We start from the raw sequence: 19,100 nt of genomic DNA, 5'->3' as shown, positions 1-19,100 counted from the left end.
AACTAAAATATTGCTTCAACTTCAGGGACATGAAGACAGATAGACCTCGAGAGACAGGCAAACAAACCTAAAATCGCTTAGCTTGCAACTGATATACATTTTCTTTAGTGCCATCTGCAGATTCTTTTCTGATCATAGCCAAGGTCAGTATGCCTCAGAAATAAGCATATATCTTTGAGAGGCCTTTGAAGGCTTATTTTATACTGCTGGCAGTATCTCACCATGGCAGTGAATGGTGTTCCTCTGCTCAGAAGCCCACAGGGCTCGTTCTTCCACACTTGTTTGGAAGACAGTGTCAGAGCTCATTTCAAGTTCTAAAGTGCTGCCAGATAAAGGAGGGATTAGATTACATTTTGAATATTTATTTATTTGGCTGCCCTAAGTCTTGGTGGCAGCTTGTAGTATCTTTTAGTTGTGGCATATGGTTCCTTGACAAGGAATTGAACCCAGGCCACCTGCATTGGGAGTTCGGAGTCTTAGCCACTGCACCATCGAGGAAATCCCAAGAGGGATTAGATTTATACTCTGAACTCTAGAATACAGAACTGGGACCAATAATTGGAAGTTACCTGAAGACATATTATGAAGCAGAAGTATCTACAGTTAGAAGTCTTAGAAAGACACGGGTGCTTTTTGAGCCTGGGAGTTCTTTACTGAAAGTAGTTAAGTGAAGGTCCGTTGACCATGGTCAGGAAAGAGAAGACAGTGTGGGAAGGGGAACTAAATTATCTCCTGATTCCTTCCTGTTCCTCTGGTTCTGTAAATTTTCTTCATGGAATTGTTCTATTTGGGCCACATGAGAAGAAAAGTAGCCCCACCCCAAGAATAATTTTGTTGTAACCACCACGGGGTCTCAAAGAGTTGGGCACAACTAAACAGCTAACACTTACTTATTTAACCACCGCAAATTAATTATTTTATTTAATGGAGAAGCTGCCATTAAATTTATGAATTTTAGAACTTTGTGGAGATAAAAGTGAATTTTCTTTCTTGGTGTTTTGGGCTGGTAAAATATGATATTTGACTATTTCATTGGTGGTTAATGAGATGGTGATAAGAAATGCATATGAGCCTTTTAAAAATTAAAAACATTTACTTTTTCTTGTTATGAAAACAGATTTCTTAGTGGAAAATCATAAAATACAAAATGTATTTTAAAAAACTCTTCTATTATCCAGAAGTCTTTTTTATGTATATTATCTTTCTATACATATAGGACATATATATTATTTTGGCTGTGCCGCATGACTTGGGGTACCTTAATTCTCTGACCAGGGATTAATCTGGGGTCCTCTGCAGTGAAAGTGTCCAGTCCTAACTACTGGTCTGCTAGGGAATATTTAACAAGTAATTTTTATACTTCTTGAATTGTTGCATAAAGAAAATTTTCTGAGAGAAAATTCTAAATTTGCTAAGGAAGACAAGATAATTTTGACATTTATTTTAATACATATTGACCAGGAGTTTTTTGCAGAAACTAACACTTGTGGCTAGTGATTTGTTATGTAAGTAAATATTGAAATGTCTTCAGTCTGTAATATTTGGGTAACAAAAGATGTATTAATATCTCTATGGTAAATAAGATGTTAAAAACCAATAGAAATACAGAATAATATGAATTTTATTGGGAATTTTTTTTCTAGTTTGCTTTTTATTTTGAAGTAATTTCAAATTTAGAAAAACCGTAAGACTAGTCCAAAAACTATACATCTTTCAATTAGATTTAGCAGTTTTGAAATTTGCGTGATGTATATGAATGTGTGAATGTGAATGAATATAATTTTCCCTGAATCATTTGTGAGTAAGTTGCAGAAAATGGAATACCTTTTTACCCCTTTACTATTTCAAAGTATATACCCTCAGAACAAGGACATTCTCTTTTTAAAAAAAATTATTTATTTATTTTAATTGGGGGATAATTACTTTACAGTATTGTGGTGGTTTTTGCCATACTTGACATAAATCAGCCAAGGACATTCTCTTAAACAACCATGTTGTTGTTTAGTCACTAAGTTGTATCCGACTCTTTTCTGACTCCATGGACTATAGCCTGCCGGTTTCCTCTGTCCATGGGATTTCCCAGGCAAGAATACAGGAATGGGTTGCTATTTCCTTCCTCAGTGGATCTTCCCAACGCTGGGATGGAACTTTCATCTCCTGCATTACCAGGCAGACTCTTTACCACTGAGCTACTGGGGGAAGCCCTAAACAAGTATACTACAATGTACTATTTATGAAACATTGTTCAATATTCAATTTTCAAATTTCACCGTTGTTTCCTTTACATCAAGCCATCCCCAGTCCAGGTTCTCATCCAGAATCACTGCGTCATATTTAGTTACCATGTTTCTTATTAGTCTTATTAGTCTTCTTTTTTTTTTTATTTTATTTAGAGAACATTTTAATATATATTTTCATGTATACATTTAAAGTTAAGAAAAATAAAACTAATGGCTTGAATTAGTTTTATTTTTCTTATTAGTCTTCTTGCTGCTAAGTCGCTTCAGTCGTGTCCGACTCTGTGCGACCCCATGGACGGCAGCTCACCAGGCTCCGCCGTCCCTAGGATTCTCCAGGCAAGAATACTGGAGTGGGTTGCCATTTCCTTCTCCAGTGCATGAAAGGGAAAAGTGAAAGTGAAGTTGCTCAGTCGTGTCCGACTCGTAGCGACCCCATGGACTGTAGCCTACCAGGCTCCGCCATCCATGGGATTTTCTAGGCAAGAGTACTGGAGTGGGGTGCCATTGCCTTAGCCTTTTTAGTCTCTTTTAATCTGGATCAATTTCACAGTAATGTTCTCATCATTAAAGAACACAGGCCAGTATTTTGTGAAATGTCCCACCGTTTGGGTCTTTTTGCTTCTTTTTAATTCGATTCAGGTTGTGTGGTTTGGACAGACATGCCGCAGAAGTGATGTGTCCTTCCCAGGGTTTTTTCTTTCAGTACTTTAATTATATCCTGCCATTCCCTTCTGGCCCGCAGGGTTTCTGCTGAAAGATCAGCTGTTAAGTGTATGGGGTTTCCCTTGTATGTTACTTGTTGCTTTTCCTTTGCTGCTTTTAATCTTCTTTCTTTGTGTTTAACCTTTGTTACTTTGATTAGTATGTGTTTTGGCGTGTTTCTCCTTGGGTTTATCCTGTATGGGACTCTTCTGCTTCTTGGACTTGATTGACTATTTCCTTTTCCATGTTGGGGAAATTTTCAACTATAGTCTGTTCAAAAATGTTCTCAGACCGTTTCTTATTCTCTTCTTCTTCTGGGACCCCTATAATTCGAATGTTGGTGCATTTAATATCTTATCAGAGGTATCTGAGACTATCTGTAGCTCTTTTCATTCTTTTTACTTTATTCTGCTCTTCAGCAATTATTTCCATTATTTTATCTTCCAGCTCACGGATCCATTCTTCTGCTTCAGATATTCTGCTAGTGATTCTTTCTAGAGTATTTTTAATTTCAGTAATTGTGTTGTTTGTCTCTGTATGCTTATTCTTTAATTCTTCTAGGTCTTTGTTAATTGATTCTTGCATTTTCTCCATTCTGTTTTCAAGGTTTTTGATCATCTTTACTATCATTATTCTGAATTCTTTTTCAGGTAGTTTGCTTATTTCCTCTTCATTTATTTGGACTTCTGTGTTTCAAGTTTGTTCCTTCAATTGTGCAGTATTTCTCGGCTTTTCATTATTTTTTTTTAAAACTTATTGTGTTTGAGGTCTCTTTTTCCTAGGTTTCAAGGTTGAATTCTTTCTTCCTTTTGGTTTCTCCCCTCCTAAGTTGGTCCAATGTTTTGTGTAAGCTTCACATAGGGTGAGGTTTGTGCTGAGGTTTTTTTTTTCCCCTCTGATGGGCAGGGCTGAGGGAGGTGGTTAATCTTGTCTGCTGATGGTTGGGTTTGTATTTTTGTCGTTTGTTGTGTGGATGAGGCTTCCTGCACAGAGTGCTACTGGTAGTTGGGTGATGTCAGGTCTTGTGTTCAAGTGGTTCCCTTTGTGGGAGTTCTCACTATTTGATACCCCCTAAGGTTAGGAGTTCTCTGATAGTCTAGGGTCTTAGAGTCAGTGCTCCCACTCCAGTGGCTCAGGGCTTCATCTTTTAGCAGATTGAAACTGAAGGACTCTACTTCCAGTAATGATGTCATGAGGCAGCACTGAAATCCTTTCTCCAAAATCAATGTGAAGAATGAAAACCATGAGCATCCTACTAATGGAGTCACGGAATTTAGCTTCTTGAGTCAGAGAGCACTTTTGTGCAGACAGCGCAGAGGTGGTCTGTCTTAGCATGCAGAACCCAGGCTTCTTCCCAGGGTTTTCTCATCAGGGGTACATAATGTTGGATCCTCCCAGTGTTGGTGAAGATAGCTTTGACCCTTGGTTAAAGTGGTGTCTGTCATATTTCTCTATGGTAATATTTCATGCTTCCCTTTGTATCTGTAGGGAGACACTGTGAAACTATGTAACTATTCTGTTTTCCATTAAACTTTTATTCCAGTACTTTGATAATCTATTGATAATTTTTGCCCAAATCAAGCAGTACTATCTGCTGTAGGATTTGATGCAGTGTTGTTGTTTTGTTTTTTCTTTTTAAATATTAACTCTTATGAAATTTACCCTTTCTTAAAGGGTTTACTGCCATCTATGAAAGCATAGGATCCCTCAGGCAAGTTCTCGAAGCCAAGATGAAGCTGGACAAGGACCAGCTACAGAAGCAAATCCAACAGATGCAGAAGCCAGAAGCTCCCATGTGAAGGGACTCCGGACATGGACCTCAAAGGTGGTTTTGCCAGTGGGGCCAGAAGCTGGATACCTCTGTAGCCAGGCTGTCACTACATTCAGGATTGTTCTATTCATGGTGTGCATGTAACAAGAAATGTGTTTTCATGGGTCTAAATGTTTACCTTGAGTCTTGAAAACACTCTTCTTTAAAAATATTACATACAGTTTTTACCACTTTATTCCACTTACCTAAATTCAAGCAGATATCCTCCCCTCCCTGGATTTTAAAAGGTTTTTATCCCCTTCATTTTATGAATGAAAAGACTTAACAGTTTCCCTTTGATTCGTGATGCTCTCTAGCCAAGACTTTACTCTTGAAAATGTCATGGTGATTTTTTTAAATGAAGAAACTAATGAATCATCTTGGGAATGTGTTGCTCCTCACTCTAAATTAAGAGAATGTTTTGATGGATTAGAATTCAACCTTTGAGTCCATATTTGGATTTTATTATTGTTGTCTGTACATTTCTTATATTGGTTCTCTTCTTGTAAATCTGTCTTTTGTAGGGGGAGGGGATTTAACATTTGGGAAAAGAATCTACCACTTATGCAATGAAAATAGTTTAAAAATTGATAACTGCCATATAGATTACAAATTAAAATGGAAACTTAAGACAGTTATCTAGATAATGCAAGGCACAATTATATGTATCAACCACCTAGTAATACCAGGTTTTAATACTGAAAGCTTTTTTCAATTATCCACAGCCTATATAGTGATAGCCATATATTCAATAATGAAATGGTGGTAGTAGCTTGTTTATTACATAATTGATTGTTCATTAATCATATGGGATGTGAAAATTTTTCAAGCTTTTTGATCTCCTCTCTAAATTTTTCCAAAATTGGCACAGAGTGCTAAAGGTTTATATACAATTATTGTAACTGTATTCTTGTGCCTTGGTTTTATCACATCAGTGCACTGTACCCTATAGAAGTTTTGCAGACAAAATAGAAGGCACAATAGTACATCAGAATTATGATGTAAAGACGGGATCCTATGTACTTTTTAAATGTTTTAAAAATTTTATCACTGTTAAGATGTTGATCATTCAGTATCATTAATGGAATAGAAATTCATACTTTTGTATGGCCAGAAAATCAAATTGATACTGCATTTATAACAATGTCAAGAAATGTTCATTATGAGCAATTTCTTAGGTGATGGGTGTTTTATTTTCAATCGCCATATTTGATTAGTCATTGGAAATTGGCACCAGTGGTATCTGTTCACCTGTATATGTAAAAACTAACAGTGAGACACATGCCCTTCCAAACTGTGAGGGTGCCCAAGAAAAAGAAAACAGGAATACTTTGAAAATTTTAAAAACCTTTTTTTGTCTGCCAAGGACTCAGGAAAATTAAAGCATTTTCTATTTTAGAATAAATCGTAAATGAAATCTGTAACTGGCTATTACTGTTTACCCATATAAATTATGCTGCTAAAGTACATAATAGTTTACCCTCAATGGCTTGACAAAGTTTTTTCTTTTTAATTTGTACCTGAGAAGTCATACAAAGAATATGTCATCCAACATATATTTCCTTATTTTGTCACACATCTTCCCATCTCTATTCAGGAAGACTGCTTCCACTTAACAATGAAAAAACAAAAAGGTTAATGCTCTTTTGCAATCAGAAAGTGAGTTTCTCTTTGTGATCGAGTAACCGTGTTTATATAGTTCTCCTTGTTTAAGCACAGACCACAGCACAGACAGCCATGGCTCCTCAAGCATCTCTCTCCTCTGGGGCCCCCAAGGAGGAGGAATCAGCACATGTCACACCTGGGAGGAGGTGTACTGGCAGGACTAAGGTCAAGGGGTGACGTGATGCTTCTGTCCCCCTGTTGGGAGTTTGGTGGGGATTCTCCCCTGTGGCTGATTGAAATCACCTGGGCACTTCAAAAAGCTACCAGTGCCTGGGCTGCTCCCTGAGACGAACTAAGTCAGAACTTCTGGAAGGGTATGCAGGCAGCCACACCTGTCAGAGGCCCCCAGGTGACTCACGTGTAGTGAGTCCCAAGCTCCACATCCTCTTTTCACCAAAGTTTAAATGAGAATCAGCTTCCCTGTACTTTCCTTTACCAGAAATTTGCAATAAAAAGAATAAAACTTCTAAATGAATGTGGTGTATGATTCTTAAAAGCCTTTTTGTGGGAGGTAAATCAGGTAAAATACGGTAGGAAATCTCTTGCTTTCTGGGGAAACATTTTGGTGGTTGCAATAAAGTGCTTTGAGTCCTGGCAGACCTGCTGGGACCTGGAAAGTCACAGGGAGCTGCTCCATCCTTGGGTCTCCAGAGCTCTGGGTGCCATCTCGGCTCTGGACTAATGGCAGCGGGCAGTTCCCAGCGTGTGTTGTATGCCCACGTTGCGACCTTGGTGGGTATTCGTTCATTTCATTATAACAACAGTGCATGGAGTTGAATACTGTTTGTTTCCCCATTTTACAGATGAGAAAACTGAGTCACGTAAAGGTGAAGCAACCTTCCCCAAATCCTGCAGCTGGTAAGTAGGAGCCATGATCCAAACCAGGCAGCTTACTTCCACAGTCTGGGTACCTAACCAGTGCACTCCCCTACCTCTAAAGATACAGCCTTGCTTCCCACATAACTTGGACTTGCCAGACCACCGACTCCAACCCCATCTCTGCGTAACCTTACAGTTCTGCCATCCGCGTCCTTTTGCATTTTAATGCTCCAATTCCAAGGGCTTCCCAGGTGGCGCAGTGATAAAGAATCCACCTGTCAATGCAGGAGATAGAAAAGATGCAGATTTGATCCCTGGGTCGGGAAGATCCCGTGGAGTAGGAAATGGCAACCTGTTCCAATATTCTTACCTGGAAAAATTCTATGGACAGAATAGCCTGGTGGGCCCTAGTCCATGGGGTCACAGATTCGAAGAGCACAGCCCACAAGAGAGGCAGTCTTACTACCTTTGCTTGGTCATATGTCTTCCTCTGGTTGTTTCAGTGCTGGTGGGGTAGTTGATGCCACAGGACTGTAGTATCACAGGCATTTTATCCCCTGTCTTTAGCTGTCCTAAGTAGTGGCTCTGTGCATTTGGGGATGGGTTGTATTGGTTGAGTACAGAGCAGACAGAATAAGAAAGACAGACCCCTCTAAACTGTGGTCATCCCACTAGGCTTTCAGCCTGAAAAAAAAAAGAAAATCACATACCACTCAGGACATCCTGGAAACTCAGTGGTAACTATGTGGAGTTTTTCTGTTACTGCTGTGTGACCTTGGGCAGTTCTCTTAACCTTACTGAGCCTCATTTTTCTTATCTGTAGAGTGGAGATTACAATGATTTAAAAGAAGGAGCTGGCTTATCACTTTCAAAATGCTGAAGTAATTTATGCGATATTGGGTATCAATCAAGTGGTGAAGGATCAAGTGGTGGCCTGGAGGATAAATATTGGTGGTGAGACATAGGAAATATATGGGGATGCCTGTTTTGGTCCAAAGTGTCCCATTATCTGTGGGGACTGTATGGGCAGTGATTAATCTCTGAAGAAAGTGATATCCTAGCCTGAGACAAGAAAGAACAGTACAACCAGGGTAAAGATGTTAAGAACCCAGGATCAGCAAGGGGATAATCCCTAAATGTAGGGAAGGGCTGGGCAGATCCTTAAGTTAGTTGGTCTTATCCATGGATCAGAGCTTGGGAAGGACAGACTCCAGATGAGGAAGGATGAAGGTAGATATGGAGGCTGAGGGTGAAGAGCCCAGAGTTCTAGTCGGGAATTGAGAAGCAGAACAGGCGTGGCTGCGCCCAAATGGCTGGTTGGCATTTGAGACTTGTTTGTATAAGGCTGTATCAGCCCAAGTATCCACTGACAGTTGAATGGATAAGCAAAACCTGGTGTATGGACACAATGAAATACTATTCAGCCATAAGAAGGGAGACAGTTCTGACACATGCTACCACACAGACACTATGCCAAGTGCAATAAGCCAGTCGCAAAAGGACTAATATCCTATGATCCCACGTGAATGAGGTACCTGTGTACGTGCTCAGTCATGTCTGACTCTTTGTGACCCCATGGACTGTAGCGCACCAGGCTCCTCTGTCCATGGGGATTCTCCAGGCAAGAATACTGGAGTGGATTACCATTTCCTTCTCCAGGGGATCTTCCCGACCCAGGGATCGAACCTGTGTCTCCTGTATCTCTTGCATTGGCAGGCGGATTCTTTACCACGGAGCCACCTAGAGAAGTCAAAGTCAAAGGGACAGAGAGTAGCATCATAGTTGTCAGGGGCTGAGGGATGCGGTGGGGAGAACGAAGTTAATATCTAATCTGTACAGAGTCTCAGGTGGGGAAGATGAAAAAGTTCTGGAGTTGGATGGTGGTGCTGGTTATACAACAATGTGAATGTATTTAATGACACAGAACCGTACCCTTAAAGCTGATTAAAATAGTAAATTTTATGTATAGTTGCCTCAAGAATATTAAAAAAAAAAAAAGGATTCTTCAACCACTGAATAAAGACTTCAGGTAAGAGTGCAGCCCTAGCAGTTTTATTACAGTCTCAAGGGAGACAGTGAGTCAGAAATACCCAGCTAAACCACGTCTGAGTTTTTGGCCGACAGAAACTGCCAGGTAATAAATATGTGCTTTTGGAAGTCACTGCATTTTAGGGTAATTTGTTTTACGCAGTAATTAGCACAACAACACTCAGAAATCTTGACAGAATTATTTTGTGGAAACGTCACAAATTATGTTACAAATTGCATTGTCCACATATATAATCTTGTTAGTACACTTTCTGAGCAGGGAATGACCTTGAAAACATCAAATGGCATATATACCTTATCATGTTTAATCTTTGTAATTACCCTATTAGGTATGTACTATTATTTCCATTTGTGATGGAGTGATTATGGAAGGTCATACAGCTAATTAGAGCAGGAGCAGGAATTTGAGTCTTATCTTTCGACAAAGCCCAGGCTGCCATTTTGCTCCAGGGCTTCCAAGGTGCACTAGTGGTAAATAACCCACTTGCCAGTGCAGGAGACATAAGAGACACAGGTTTGATTCCTGGATCAGGAAGATCCCCTGGAGGAGGAAATGGCAACCCACTCGAGTATTCTTGCTTGGAATATCCCATGGACAGAGGAGCCTGGCGGGCTACAGTCCATAGGATTGAAAAGAGTTGGACACAACTGAAGCAACTCTTGAGAGTCCCCTGGACTGCAAGGAGATCCAACCAGTCCATCCTAAAGAAAGTCAGTCCTGAATATTCATTGGAAGGACTGATGCTGAAGCTGAAACTCTGATACTTTGGCCACCTGATGTGAAGAACTAACTCATTGGAAAAGACCCTGATGCTGGGAAAGATTGAAGGCGGGAGGAGAAGGGGACGGCAGAGGATGAGATGGCTGGGTGGCATCACCAACTCATTGGACATGAGTTTGGGTAAACTCCAGGAATTGATGATGGACAGGGAGGCCTGGCATGCTTCAGTCCATGGGGTCACAGAGAGTCGGACACAACTGAGCGACAGAACTGAAGCGAGTTAGTAGCACACGCGCAAGCCAACACCCACAACATAATGTTATTGGTTTAATAATCCCATAGCTTATTGGAATCATAATCCTCTCTGGATCTGTGGTCTCAGTGTGTCCCCAGACTAGCAGCATCGGCATCACCTGGGAAGTTGTTAGAAATGTAAACTCTGGCGCCCCACCCCAGACCTCCTACTGCATCAGAAACTCTGAGATGGGCTCAGCAGTCTACATTAACTAAAGTCCTGCAGAAGATTCCAACGTAAGTGAAGTTTGAGGATCGCTGGTCTAGAACTGTACTGTAATACAATAGCCATTAGTCACGTCAACCATTTAAGTTTAAATATGTTGTTGTTTAGTTGCTAAGTTGTGTGCAACTCTTTTGTGACCCCATGGACTGTAGCCCACCAGGCTCTTCTGTCCATGGGATTTCCTAGGCAAGAATACTGGAGTGAGTTGCCATTTTCTTCTCCAGGGGACCTTCCTGACCCAGGAATTGAACCCAAGTCTCCTGCATTGGCACGCGGATTGTTTACTGCTGAGCCACCAGGGAAGCCCAAATTTAAGTATAAATTAATTCAAATTAAATAAATTTAAAAACTCAGTTGTTCAATTGCACTTGCCCTATTTTACATGCTCAGTGACCACCTGTGGTTAGTGTATAGTATTGTCCTGTGCAGATATAGAATATTTATATTGTCACAGAAAGTTTTATCAGACAGCCCTGATCTACAGCAATAATTTCCTCATCTTTTCAACTGACATCTCTGTCCACAACTCTGTACCTTCATTGGTCAGGCTGAAATGAGCTTTGGATCTGGAACTTTCCTCCAGCCTCATCTTTCGGAGAAGGCAATGGCACCCCACTCCAGTACTCTTGCCTGGAAAATCTCATGGACGGAGGAGCCTGGTAGGCTGCAGTCCACGGGGTCGCTAAGGGTCAGACATGACTGAGCGACTTCACTTTCACTTTTCACTTTCATGCATTGGAGAAGGAAATGGCAACCCACTCCAGTATTCTTGCCTGGAGAATCCCAGGGATGGGGGAGTCTGGTGGGCTGCCATCTGTGGGGTCACACAGAGTTGGACACGACTGAAGCGACTTAGCAGCAGTAGCAGCATCTTTACAATGTTATGTCAGTTGTCCCTGATAGAGATGATTTCCCAGGTCCTTATAAGGTTTTGTCTCATCTGGCAATTCTGATCAGTAAATATTGCTGCCTGGGCTGAGTCAAGAAGGATCCAGAGGTTGGTGCTGGACTCTAGGGGAAGAGCCAAGGCATGTGAGCCAAGGAGCAGGGCCGCCATCTGGGTGCTACACCTCTGCCAGGTTCTCACCAGGACATCCCAGGCATGGAGGATGCCCTGCACGAGTTTGCCAGCCAGGAGGCTTGAGTGAATCTGATGCCCCCTAGGGAGACAGACCTGGCAGGCCTGGGTTGCCTGCATGCATGCTAAGTCGCTTTAGTTGTTTCCAACTCTTTATGACTGTAGTCTTCCAGGCTCCTATGTCCATGGGATTTCCCAGGCAAGAATACTGGAATGGGTTGCCATTTCCTTCTCTAGGGGATCTTCCTGACCCAGGGATGGAACCTGCGTCTCTTTACATCTCCTGCATGGCAGGCTAGTTCTTACCACTAGCACTACCTGGGAAGGCCCCTGGCAGGCCTGAAATTAGGGTGAGCCAAAATGGAAAATATAAAGGGACACCAAAACCTCTGTAATTAAGATAAATAGTATGTTAATGTGATATTTTTAAAAAATCAAAAATAATGCTAAAAAATGCACAATGAACAAAATATCAAACCCCTTCAAACCGTGCTGTCTGAAGCTATTTTGGAACTGAGGCAGAAAGAAAATTATGTGCCCCATATACATGTTTTATGTAATTTTATTTAAATATTTTGTGCATCATGGTGTTTTTGTTGTTTTTTGGTTAATTTTTATTTTTAGAAATATTGCACAAAAGTACTATTATCTTTGGGCTGCTCTTCTTCTTACATTTGGTGTTTGAGATGAGGGCTCACTCACTTCATCCTAAGCCTGGCCCTGCCCAGATGTCTAGAAATTTGTAGCTAAATTCACTTCTCAGTGATTGTTATTAGCTTATCTCAGGCATGTCTGATTGCTTTAGGGGGCTTCTGGTCTGTTTTTTGTGTTTTTTTTTTAAAGGAACTAAAGCCTCATTTATTATTCGTAAATCTTGAACTAGTCTCCAGTTACCATTTGATTTCTTTATACCCAAAATAGGAGTGTTGCATGGACTGTTACAGGGAATTAATAGTCCTTGCTCCTTTAAATTTTCAATGATGGGTCTTAACCCTTCCTTAACCTCAGGTTTTAGTGGATTCTGCTTCTTATGTGGGAATAAGTGCAGGTCTTTGAGCTTAACAACTACAGGAATAGCATTTTGTGCTCAACCCACCGATTTTCCATCAGCCCATACTCTAGGGTTTACATTTTGTTCAATTAAAGGGAGAGGGAGGGCTCCATATTCATGAAAACAGAGGCATGGACCTTACTCAGTATATCCCTCCCCAAAAGGGGTGAGGGCGATTCTGGCACGATCAGAAACTCATGTGAAAATAGCACCGAATCCCAGTCACAACTGACAGAAACACAGAAGTAATACCTTTTGGCTCATCCAGACAGTCCCATTACGGAAGCGGATCGGGAAGAAAGTGGGCCAGGGGCTTCAGTAAGCACGGAGTAAGTTGCCCCAGTATCTAAAAGGAAATTAACGGATTGGCCTCCCACAGTTATTAATACCCAGGGTTCCTCAGGTGGAATTAGGACAGGAGCTTGTGTGGGCACCCCCAGGCACCTTCAGTCCTGATTGTCTTGAGAGTCAGACCCCTGAAACCTACGCCTCTGGGGGCAGTCTCTCCTCCAGTGTGGTCCTTTGCAGACCGGACATGGAGCCGGGGGCGGCTTAAATGCCTGAGGGCAATCCCGCTTGAGGTGCCCCTCCTTTCCACAGTAATAGCAAACCCATCCCTTTTCACCTGGGTCCCTCTGGGCATTTTTCTCAGGCTGTTTAAGAACAGTTCTTACAGCCATTGCAAAGGCTTCCGGCTGTTCCTTTGTCTTTTTCTGCCTTTCTGTCTTTTCCTCATATTCCCTACCATAATAGACTGTCCGAGCCAGTTGTAACAGATTATCTAAAGACTGGTTAGGTCCATACGCCTGTTTTAATAGCGTACGGCGGATATCTGGAGCCGACTGAGTGAGAAATCGATCTTTTAAGATCACTTTTCCATCCTCACTTTCGGGATCAATCTCAGTGAATCTGCGAAGGGCTTCTCTCAGTCTGTCTAGGAATTTACCAGGAGCTTCCTTCTCCTCCTGTTCTATGTTTGCCAATTTGCCATAGTTTAAAGGTTTAGCACGCGCCTGCCTGAGTCCTTCAAGAATGCATCTGACAAAATGACTCTGATCCCATCTTCCTTTAGCTGTGTTGTAGTCCCAATCTGGTTCTATAGTTGAGACCGCCTGATTCCCAGTGGGGAGGGCAGCTATTTCGTCCTCCCTCTTCCCTACTGATTCATTACCAAGCCATTAATCTCCATAAGCAACTGCTTTTCCCAAGACTCGACTCTTTGAGTCAGGAGTCAGCGTTTGTCCCAAGATATACATCACATCCTTCCAAGTAAGGTCATAAAGCAAAGTAACACCTTTTAAAGCTCTAATATATTTTTCTGGGTCCTCTAAATAGTCTCCCAGATCCTCCTTAATTTTTTGTATTTCTTGATAAGAAAAAGGTGTATTCACTCTCATAGACTGATTATTTCTCCTGGTGGGTGCTTCATGAAGAGGCAACAGCTTGTGCGGCTGTTCCTCGGTCTCTCTGGCTGCTCTGCACATAAGATTCCAGGGATAGATTGGAGAAACCTGATTTTCTTTCTCTCCTTGTCTCCTGTCTTCCATCCCATCTCTTACTTCGATGGTCTGAGTTTCTACTGAAACCAAAGTAGTCTGAGGTCGTACTGAGACAGGAGTTGGTTCAACCTCTGCATGGGCAGTTTGAATCTCAGTTTGGGTTTCCACTGAGACCAAGGCAGCCCTTCTTGGGGGGGTTTTCTGGTTTTCAGTTGGGAGCCCCGGGTATGGGGGCAAAGTAGGAGGACAGGAGGGAGCTGAAGGTGTCACACCCAAACCTATACCCTTAGGACACAAGTGTGGCATATTTTGCAGAGAGAAAAAGGGCAACACATATGCTACTTCTACCCATTTCCCTTGTTTTTTACAGAACCGGTCTAATTGTAGAACAGTAGTATACTTAAGAGACCCTCCAACTGGCCACCGTTCGCCATCCTCCAGTGGGTACCACGGCCATGCAGTATCACATAGGAAGACCAGGTGTGTCTTCTTTAAGCCCTGGGGATCAAATCTATCCCAGTTTTTCAGGATACAGTTCAAAGGAGTGAGGCTGGAATTGTTAACTCCCATCTTGTCCTGAAGAATCCCGGACGAGCCCCCAAGATGAAAGGTTGTTGCTGAGCCACAGAAAACGGCCGGGATTCTTGGCCTCTGGAGGAGAAGAATTCAATCCTGGGCCAGGGACGAGGCTGGATCGCTCAGAGCTTTGGTGTGATAAAGTTTTATTAAAGTATAAAGGAGATAGAGAAAGCTTCTGACATAGGCATCAGAAGGGGGCACAAAGAGCACCCCTGGTCTGTTTTTATCCCTAATTGTCATGCTTGGTCTAATTTTCAAACTTGTGACCCAGTTTCCTTGGTGATAGGATGGAGACACAAAGAAAGCTAAGCTCTGACTCCTTTCTGAGACTCCGGAGGCCATAGGGGAGCAGGATGGAAGGAGGTGAAAATGTTTGCTCTCTCTCGTCACTTGCTGGCATCCTAGAGAGAGCTCACCACTTGGCGAGCCCTTCACTGTCCTTTGCTGCCTTCATGTGGAGGGAATAGAAACTTCTTGTTGTTGATGAGTTGATAAATTGTGTCTGACTCTGCCACCTTGTGGACTACAACACGCCCGTCTCCTCCACCCTCCACTGTCTCCCAGAGTTTGCCCAAACTCATGCCCATCGAGTCAGTGACGCTATCCAACCATCTTGTCCTCAGCTGCCTCCTCCTCCTTTTGCCTTCAGTCTTTCCTAGCATCATGGTCTTTTCTAATAGAATAACTTCTAGAAAACCTTGTTTTTAAATTGCAGTGTAGTTTATTTACAATATTAGTTTCAGGTGTACACATAGTGTTTCAAAATGTTTCAAGGTTATACTCCATTTATGTTTATTATAAAACATTGGCTGTATTCCCTTGCTGTCCAATATATCCCTGTAGCTTATTTATTTTGTACATAGTAGTTTGTACCTCTTAATTCCCTACCCTTATCTTGCTCCTCCCCTTTCCCCACTGAAAATGAAAGTGAAAGTTGCTCAGTCATGTCCGACTCTTTGCAACCCCGTGGACTATACAGTCCATGGAATTCTCCAGGCCAGAATACTGGAGTGGGCAGCCTTTCCCTCCTCCAGGGGATCTTCCCAAGCCAGGGATCAAACCCAGGTCTCCCGCATTGCGGGCAGATTCTTTACCAGCTAAGCCACAAGGGAAGCCCAAGAATACTGGAGTGGGTAGCCTGTCCCTTCTCCAGCAGATCTTCCCAACCCAGGAATTGAACCAGAGTCTCCTGCATTACAGGCGGATTCTTTACCAACTGAGCTATCAGGGAAGCCCATCTTAGATCCTTGACCAGGGATTGAACCCTGGGCCTTCAGCAGTAAAAGCATGGAGCCATAACTGCTGGACCACCAGGGAATTCCCTGGTTTCTCTCACCACTGGTAACTGCTTAGTTTGTTTTCTATATCTGTGAGTCTGTTTCTGCTTTGTTATAGTCATGTTTGTTTTATTTTTTAGATTCCACACGTAGGGAATATGTTCCAGTTGGAAGAACCCAGAACCAAGGAATGCCTCTGTGGAAGAGCCCTTGGAGGTCCTTGAGCTCAGATCTCATTTTCCTAGAACAGGAAACCAGAGAAATTAGAAGTAGGCTTTGCTGTGAGGACGCATGAGAGTACCGTAGACAAGCTGTAACTGTAAAGGTGACTCAGCACCAACTCTGCACTGGCTGGGATGTGGCAATGAATGCGACAGACCAAAAATTCTGCCTTTATAAAGTTTCAAGCCTAGTGTGAGGTGAAGCTGGGGAGAAAAAACAATAGGCACGTAAATGCCAAGCTGGTCGGTTGATGGTAAGCACCTTGGAGGGAAATAAAGTAGGGGCTGGGAATAGGGAGTTACAGGAAGGGAGGTGCCAGTTAAAAGAGGATGGCCAAGGAAGGCCTTGCACAGATGCAAAGGCCTGATGGAAATAAGCGGGGAGCCAGGCAGCTACCCAGGGGAAGAATTCACCTATATCTTCTTATTTTTATAAAACAACACAGTTTACTATTCAGGCATTCCATACCCATCTAGCTACTAATGTATTGGCCTTCTGGCTAAATTGTAGCTTTTTTATTTTTCATGCTTTTATCATCTCTGATTGCCTCATTGTTCCCTATTTGGCCTCTCAGTTTCCATACCATGGATAACCAATTCTCTGTAGTAAATTCTGTGCATGAAATACTGATCTTAGGCAGGTTTCTGTCTTCCCAAATGGTGCCGTGCTGACATAATATGTAAAGAGTAAATTGCACCTGGGATCATCACGTGCTCTGTCCCATCATACGTGTGTTTCTCCTCCAGTGCCATGAAGATCTTTGTGAAGAAAGAAGTGTTCACCCATTGAGGTACGGGGAATTCATTCTGGCTTATACATGGTTTGGCTTGAATTTGGATGTGCTTCTCCAGTGCCATGAAGATCTTTGTGATGGAAGAAATGTTTACCCATTGAGCATTCATTCTGGCTTATACATGGTCTGGCTTGAATTCAGGTATTGAGAATGGCCTGTCTTATAGCCTTTTTATAATGCATTCTACATCTGCTTTAGCCATTCAGAGAAGAATGCATGATCTGGAACTAAAGTATGTCCACTGTGAAGATAAGGATGAATGCCCCCCAGACAGTGCCTAGGCTAGTACTCCTTCAAAGACAAGATTCCCTTCCCAAGTATCGAGGTCACACTGACTTGCTGTATATGTGTTAATCCGTTTCATTTGAAACCTTTAAAGAATATATTAATACCTCTACCATCGTTGATGTTCTTCATTCTGAAAAGATATGAGACAAATGCTCAGGGCTGGGGCAATGGGATGACCCAGAGGGATGGGATGGGGAGGGAGGTGGGAGGGGGGTTCAGGATGGGGAACACATGTAAACCCATGGCTGCATGGCTGATTCATGTCAATGTATGGCAAAACCCACTACAATATTGTGAAGTAATTAGCCCCCAACTAAAATAAATAAATTAAAAAAAAAAAAAAAGCTCTGCTGAAAACCATGCTTCTCCAGAGGGCTCTCTTTCTTGGTAGAGCCTGCACTCCTGGGCTGTAGTCCTCAGTCGGGCTGAATGAAACTCTTTTTTTCTGTTTCTTTCCTAGATTGTTGATTGAGTATTTGCATCGACATTTGGAACTTCCGGGCTTGTGCTTGCTGATAAGCCAACACCACCTCTATTAGCTAAGATTGTTTGAGTGTGTCCCACATCATGCTGATCCTTGTATCTGCCCAGAAGTCCGGACAGAGCAGTCCCTCTGTCCCTGCCCCCCTGCAGGTCTACCAGCAGTTCCCTCAGCTGGGCACTCTAGAATCTAGCCTGGAGCTGTCCAGCAGCTGCTCTGTTGCTTCCCAAACCAGGTTGGACAGGGCCACATGCTGAGTTTCTTAAGTAAGAACCTGTGAATGAAAAATATTGCCTGCCATATCAGAATGTTGCAGCCTTCAAACCTTTATATTACATCCACCCAGAATGTGAGCCCTGACGGAACTCAGGAAGGAGGCACGACCCCTCTCCGTCTAGCAGTCAGCCACTGCAGGTATCCTTGTCAGTGCACCCTGAGGAGAGTCTGGATAAGAACAGAGTACTGGCTGCAGATAGCTGAGGTGCATAGCAAAGGAATGATTTCAAAAAGCCCAGGCTTTGTATCTTCCCATATATAGAAAAGTGCTAAATTCCTTTGAGATACCTGGTTTTCCTTAATTTACGGTAATGTTTTGATGTTCTGATTACCTGGTCTTTGTTTCAAAAACTCCTATATATCCTGGCTCCCCTCCTTGCCTCTTTGGAACAGTCTCTCGGAGTTATCTGAGATGGTATGTCCCAGGCTTAAGTCCTCAGTTTTGTCCACCAAATAAAACATAACTCTTGGCCTTCCCTGGTGGCTCAGTGGTATTTCTCCTGCCAGTGCCGGGGACACAGGTTCGATCCCTGATGCAGGAAGATCCCATGTGCTGTGAGGCAGCTAAGCTCTGTGCCACAACTACTGAGCCTGTGCTCTAGAGCCGGGGAACTGCAAGTACTGAGCCCAAGTGTTACAACTACTGAAGCCCGTATGTCCTAGAGCCCGTGCTCCACAACAAGAGAAGCCACTGTGATGAGAAGCTGGCACACCACAACTAGAGAAAAGCCCATGCAGCAATGAAGATCCAGCATAGCCAAAAATAAATCAACACTTAAAAAAAAAAAAAAAAGCATAAATTTTAGGTTGTGGATTTTTTTTCAGTTCACAGACCTCAACCTCGTCTGGTATCACTACAGTGTTTTCAGCTTCTCCAAACACATGTGGGCATTTGGACCAGTTTTCCACCTCTAGGTTTCACCCCAAGAGGGAGAAAAGGGATGGCTTGTTTGTTAGCTGTCCTCTTTCCTCCTCACACCACCCCCCAACACTGGGATGAAAGAGAGGGCTGTGCTTCCTGTTTCTGCTT

General features: G+C 42.5%; 1 protein-coding gene across 11 annotated transcripts in view; it reads left to right on the top strand.

Moving 5' to 3' along the window:
• The window catches only part of FAM81A (family with sequence similarity 81 member A), a 160,019-nt gene extending 141,472 nt beyond the window's left edge, over positions 1 to 18,547 (top strand). For 8 of the 11 annotated variants that reach the window (XM_081510009.1, XM_081510012.1, XM_081510013.1 and 5 more), the window contains one exon: positions 4,617 to 6,892. In XM_081510009.1, the coding sequence (XP_081366135.1) occupies positions 4,617 to 4,741 (125 nt within the window). In that variant the 3' untranslated portion in view covers positions 4,742 to 6,892. Of the gene's footprint in view, positions 1 to 4,616; positions 6,893 to 7,220; positions 7,276 to 10,750; positions 10,842 to 16,150; positions 16,421 to 16,978; positions 17,023 to 17,773 lie in introns of those variants that run through there. The other 3 variants (XR_014059433.1, XR_014059432.1, XR_014059431.1) reach the window with 3 other exon arrangements.
• The last annotated feature ends 553 nt before the right edge of the window (positions 18,548 to 19,100 follow it).

The sequence above is a fragment of the Giraffa tippelskirchi genome, chromosome 7, assembly GCF_054371585.1.
Source record: "Giraffa tippelskirchi isolate mGirTip1 chromosome 7, T2T-mGirTip1v1.2.pri, whole genome shotgun sequence".
In the NCBI taxonomy this organism is placed as follows: domain Eukaryota; kingdom Metazoa; phylum Chordata; class Mammalia; order Artiodactyla; family Giraffidae; genus Giraffa; species Giraffa tippelskirchi.
This window is presented reverse-complemented; position numbering and strand designations above follow the sequence as displayed.